Here is a 6,000-nt window from a genome sequence, read left to right as displayed (position 1 = left end):
AAATGTTATTGAATAGGTTAATGCTGTTGTAATGAAATGCTTCTTCTAAGTATGTTGTTATTAAATAAATAATTTTTAAAAATTAAAAAAAAACTGTGTCTACAAAATAAATGGTTTAACAAAAGAGATGGTCTAATAAGCTATTGAAGATATCTACTGATTTCTTTTGCTGGGTACAGTAACTCAGAAGATATATGAATTAAAGGAAGAATTATTAAAGATTTATAACATGTGGTATAATTATATTGAAATTTCCCAGCCTCAGCAGAGAGCAAATGAGCAATGCTACAATTAAGAAACAGTTTGCACACAAACATAAAATCCAGGGAACTACTGATAAGCAGTCTAAAGATCAAGCCAAGGGCTATGTTATCAAGTCATTTGTTAAGACTTCAAAGTAATCTAACATCATCACTCAGAATAGTGTTTAATTTGATAAAGTCCTTCTAAAGCCCTTGAGAGTACAATTCAAATACAGATGTGTATATTATAGTCTATTATTATACAGACAGTAGCAGGGAGGACAGAGTATAAGGGATCTAGTCGGGGGGCTATGGGAGGGTGCCATCTGGGAAGTGGGTATATAGATGAATAAGATTGTTTGGGCTGTTCTGTGTGATATACACACAAAAAATCAACAAGTTTAAAAAGTGAGTCATATTTGAGGAGGAAGCATAAAAATTTATGTCATGTTAATTAGTAGAGGTGATAAACATTACCATTGAAATGTACCCAATGACTTTATAGACATACACAGGTGCCAAGGACCCAAGTGCAACCGATTATGACTAGTAATAAGCAGATACATACAGATTAGAGATGCATGCACCAACACTTAAGTGTTATTAGCAAAATGTCAAGAGCCCTGGAATGAATTTTTCTGTATGAAACTGTGTGTTTTGACAATGAAGTGGAGATCTTTTTTAAACGTTGGGACCTCATTTAATTTTATGTCTTACAGAGTTTATAATGAGTAAAAGACTATACAAGTGTAATAATTCATCTGTAAACCTAAAAATATACAGCCAATTTTGAAAGAGATGTACCCTAGCTCAGAAAATTGTTGTTATTGAGTATGTTAAAGTTGTAATGAAATGCTTCTTCTAAAAAATAAAAAAAATATTAAAAATGTTATCTATTGTTATCTTCTATGATATCAATTAATATTTTCATGTTCTAATATTCCTATACTATGTTATTTATTATATAATTATCTTTCATACGTGTATATATAATGACAGAAGAAAATTATGGGCATTATTCTTTATCAGACGTCTAAGATGGAGATGAAATTATCTTAAAGATATTTACAAATGTGGATTTTATCTGCTCCAGTGGGTCACAATAAGATTCACAGTGGACCCATAAAGTGTTTAAAAGAATTATATCAGCAAAACCACTTCTAGGGACATTACAATTGAAAAGAGGGTCAAGAGTCCATCCCCCCAAATTATTCACATGTAACAGGCTGAGAAGACTACACAGCTGTGGACACATGCCACCTTTTGTGGAAAAAGAAAGCTGACTTAGAGGGTAGAATCAATAACTCAGAAGAAGGAACCAAGTGCCATGCCAAGGGCCTGAATTCTGGTCAGAGAACTTCTAACACTTCCAGTTCAGCTTCAGAACTGCTATGAACCAGTGCATTTCACTTCCTGTCTTTCCTAGGCATGTGCACAACAGGTATCTTTTGCCTGTTTTACCGTACTTGTGGCTACAGACCATCTGCCTCCTTAGTTCATGGTCACTTGAAAACATATGGTAACAGTGCATGTATGTAGTGAATTATAAGATGGCAGTGCTGAATGGAGAGATATGACAATAGAAGCAGTTGCAGAAATAAAATTGAATTCAATGACTATGAGAAAGGACTCAAGAGATATTAAAATGGAGGATATTCTATTTATATAGAATGTAAATGACTTGGATTGGAATAAAACTTGGGTTTTTGTTGTTGTTTGTTTTGCAGTGCTGGAGCTTGAACCTAGATCTTTGCACTTGCTAGACAGGGACTCTTCTACTGAGATGCACCTCTAGATTTTTGACTGGGATATCTGGGTCCATAGCCATACCATCTACTAAAATACAAATAGTGAATACATAACTATGCACTAAGACTATGAATGTAAAGACTCTAGCACTTTCTCCACATATTAATGTCCATAAAGGAAGCTTTTGTTATTCCATTTAGCCTATGTCCTAAGTAATTGTTTTCCCCAAATTTGATTTAATTTTGTCCTTGATTTGTTTGTGAGTCATTATTGCCATTAAGCAAAGTGAGGCCCTGTGGGTTTGGAAGTGGTCATGGTAGTTCCTTCTAAATAAATGAGGGCCAATATGACAAGAGTTTGTATATCTTCAGATTCTTCTGACAGACCTAATGGGGGGCACACTTGCATCCCATCAGAGGTATTTGTTCATGTCCTTTGAAATCTTTAGTGTAGACAGGCCTTGTGACTTGCTCATAACCAATAGCAAAGGATATGGGCTGTCCTTGCCATAATTGGTTAACTTTGTATGACAGAGGTGATGAGGTGCCAGTTTTGTGATCATATATGTTACAGATTTTTAAATCAGAAGACTGGAATTAGCGAGGATTTCTCTTCCACACTGCTTTTAAAGAACTAAGCTGCCATGTCAGATATCCTATGGAGAGAGCCATCAGGAAACCATGAGGGTGTCTAGAAAATTGACATATACATGTAACCAACATCCAACAAGAACCTTAGTCCCGTATAAGAAGATGAATTCTGTCAACAACCTGAGGAAGCTTGTGAATTAACCATCTTTAAGTGAACTGTGTGAAGAAGATGCAGCCTGTGCTGACGCTGGGTGAGACCCCGAAACAGAGAACCTGGTTGCGTTGTGCTTGGGTTTCCCCTACAGAAACTGTGAGTTGGCAAATGTGTATTGCTTTATATCACTAGGTTTTTTTTTGCAAATTATTCACAGCAATAAAAACCTGCAGCAGCAACAACAACAAAACAATCAATACAAGAAATATACAACAGAAGCTACATATAAAAATTTGGATCAAATTTGGATCAAGGGGGTTAGAGAGACGGTTCAGTAGTTCAAAGCACCAGCTGCTCTTCCAGAGGATGTGGGTAGGGTTGACCTCTATAGGCACTGCATGACTTGGGTTCACTCACATACACACAGGCAGAATGCTCAAAACATAACACATATTTTAAAAATTAAAGAATGTTTTTTTATCAAATATAAGGACAGTAAACAGAGCTACCTTAAAATAAAACGAGCTTGACTGGTGAGCACTAAACTCTCCCTCACTGAATTGCTTAAGTGGCTAAATGTTAGTACCTGGTCTAACAGAGCGTGAGGGCTGCAGTAACCACCTCACAAGGCTACTTCCACATTCATTTAAAATTTTATTTTTAATAGACACATACTAATTGTATACATTCATATTTATGTGGAACAATGTAATATTTTGATTGATGCTTACATTTGCAGAGATTTAACCAAGCTAATTAACAATTCTACCAGTTCTTACCATTTTTCTTATGGTCAAAGCATTTCAAACCTACACTTTAAGTAATTTTGAAATACACAGTGCATTACTGCTTGTTGTGCTAATGTGGCCCTTCTGTGCACTAGGTCACTGAGGCTTAGCTCACTGCAACAGAAATATCCTTTCGTCTACATCTACCTTTTTCCCATCCACTCTCACCCAGCCACTGGTAATCACTGTTCTACTTTCTACTTTAAACATTTTTAGTTCCACATATATGATTTTAAATATTCATAAACTTAATTGGTCTGGGATAATAAACCAGTGGATGAACAGAAACAACCTCATTATACAGCAAAAGTTACTGCTAAACATAAATATTCGCAATCAATAGATTGCTCAACTAATCTACTTGCTTCTAACATTCAAAGAAAAACACAAAAATAAATATAGTCTTTATACATTACTTTTAGAAAACACGCCACATATGATAGCATACACCTGTAATCTTAGTAGAAACAGAAGAATTTACAATAGTTCAAAATTAGCTTGGTGCTCATAGTGAGTCCCAAGTCAGCCAGGGCAATATAATAAGATCCTATCCCTAAAGCTCCCCAAGACTAAAATCAAAACAAAACAAATGAAAAAAAAATTAAAGGTACAATATGACAATATTCTGGCTGAAGAATAATTTTCTTGCATGGCTTTATGTTTTCAATAATTCTAAGAAATCTTTAACTATACCTATGTATTCTAGGGTCAGAGAGAGGTAAATCATTTTAAAATTATCAAATGAAAAGGCAAGTCATGGGCTGGTGAGATGGCTCAGTGGTTAAGAGCACTGACTGCCCTTCCAGAGGACCTGGGTTCAGTTCCCAACACCCATATAGTGGCTAACAGCCATCTGTAACTTCAGTTTCAGAGGATCTGACACCCTCTTCTGACCTCCAAAGACATTGCATACATATGGTACACTTACATACATGCAAGCAAACCACTCGAACACATAAAATAAAAATAAATAAATCAAAAAGACAAACCAGATACTTTGATAAGATATCCATGAATCATTCTAATAAGAAATTTATATTCAAAGTATATTAAAAATCTTAAATGTGAACAATAAGACACCCTTTTAAAATGTGGTAAAGGTTTTGATCTTTTTCTTTCTTCTTTTCTATTTTTTTTTTTTTTTTGAGACAGGTCATCCCTGTTTCTCCCAGCTGGCCTAGAACTTGGTGCATAGACCAGGCTGCATTGATCAAACAGAGATCTGCCTGCCTCTGCCTCCTGGGTGCTGGGATTAAAAATGTATGCCATCATCCCCAATATAAATAGAACTTTAATCAAGGAATATCTTGGACTAGCTCATAAGTACATGGAAATACACTTAACCTCATTAGTCATTAGGGAAAAGTAAATGAAAGCCACAGTTAGATCCCATCTCTGTTGTATTTAGGTACATGTCTGTGAAGCATTTTCTTAATTGCTGATTGATTAGGAGGGCCGAGCCCACTGTGAGCAGTGTCATCCCTGGGCAGGTGGACCTGAGTTGTATAAGAAAAGTAGTTGAGCAAGCCAGAGGAAGCATTCCTCCACGGTCTTTGCTTCAGTGCCTGCCTCTAGGTCCCTGCCTCAGTGATGGATTGTGACCTGGAAGTTGTAAGCTGAAATAAACCTTTTCCCACATGCTTTAGTACCACCATTTTAATACAATGATCTACTAGTTGAAGTATCCTTATCCATTAAAGTATGAAGTACTCTTTTCCATTAAAGCAGATCCTTAATCATTGCTACAACATAATTTTGATATTGGAATTTCTGCACTTAAATATTTATAACAGTATCTGGCTTAGGCATCTCATTAAAGCTGGCATCTTTCCTTCTAGCCTGGTTTGTTAAAATGAGAGGCATTCATAGCATGTGTCTGCAATTAATAATCTATACTTTGACCAACTACATCTATGCACAGAACACACCCATATTTTAAAGAACAAAGACTCTAAAAGTCGCTAAAATGCACACTCGACTTTGGTAACAGGGGATACCTTTTATATCTAGCATTGCCATCATGTACCTGGAATGTGATGGGCCTCTTTCCTGGGAAGTCTGGGAGGATAGGCTTCCATCAAAGGAGTTTCCTTGGTGGCAGCCTGAAATGGTGGCCTTGGGTGAGACTGAATCAGACTGGAACGTTTCACAGACCACCTGGAGTCCCTTGTGAAAGTAAGACAGTGGATTAGTTTCTGTCCCCTCATTAGTATATCTCTAGAATTACCTTCTTGATTGTGTACAGAATTACATATATTAAGGGTTTTATTTTTAGCATAACTAACCATAATGCTATAGATCAAGAAATTTTGCCTTTGTCTAGAAGGGAATAGAAACAGAATACTAGAAAATACATATGTCATGCCAAGCATTAGGATGGAGTACTTATATAAATTTTATTTCATTTTTCCCTTCATTTTTTTCTTTTCCACCTCTGTGTCCAGCATCTGCAGGAGAGTTAACCCAAGAATTCATCA

The 6,000-nt window shown here is 36.0% G+C and overlaps 1 protein-coding gene across 11 annotated transcripts in view; it reads right to left on the bottom strand.

Annotated features, from left to right (window-relative positions):
- Nucleotides 1-6,000, bottom strand: part of Unc80 (unc-80 homolog, NALCN channel complex subunit) — a 232,591-nt gene that overhangs the window by 207,407 nt on the left and 19,184 nt on the right. For all 11 annotated transcript variants that reach the window (XR_607706.1, XM_008846230.1, XM_008846234.1 and 8 more), the window contains exon 7: nucleotides 5,550-5,689. Coding sequence is in view for 10 of the 11 variants with exons in the window: in XM_008846230.1 (XP_008844452.1) it covers nucleotides 5,550-5,689 (140 nt within the window). In the remaining variant the exon portion in view is untranslated. The remainder of the gene's footprint in view (nucleotides 1-5,549; nucleotides 5,690-6,000) is intronic.

Source organism: Nannospalax galili, unplaced genomic scaffold (genome assembly GCF_000622305.1).
Source record: "Nannospalax galili isolate Female #2095 unplaced genomic scaffold, S.galili_v1.0 scaffold281, whole genome shotgun sequence".
Lineage (NCBI taxonomy): Eukaryota > Metazoa > Chordata > Mammalia > Rodentia > Spalacidae > Nannospalax > Nannospalax galili.
Note: the sequence above shows the minus strand (reverse complement) of the source record. Positions and strands in the feature narration are given on the sequence as shown.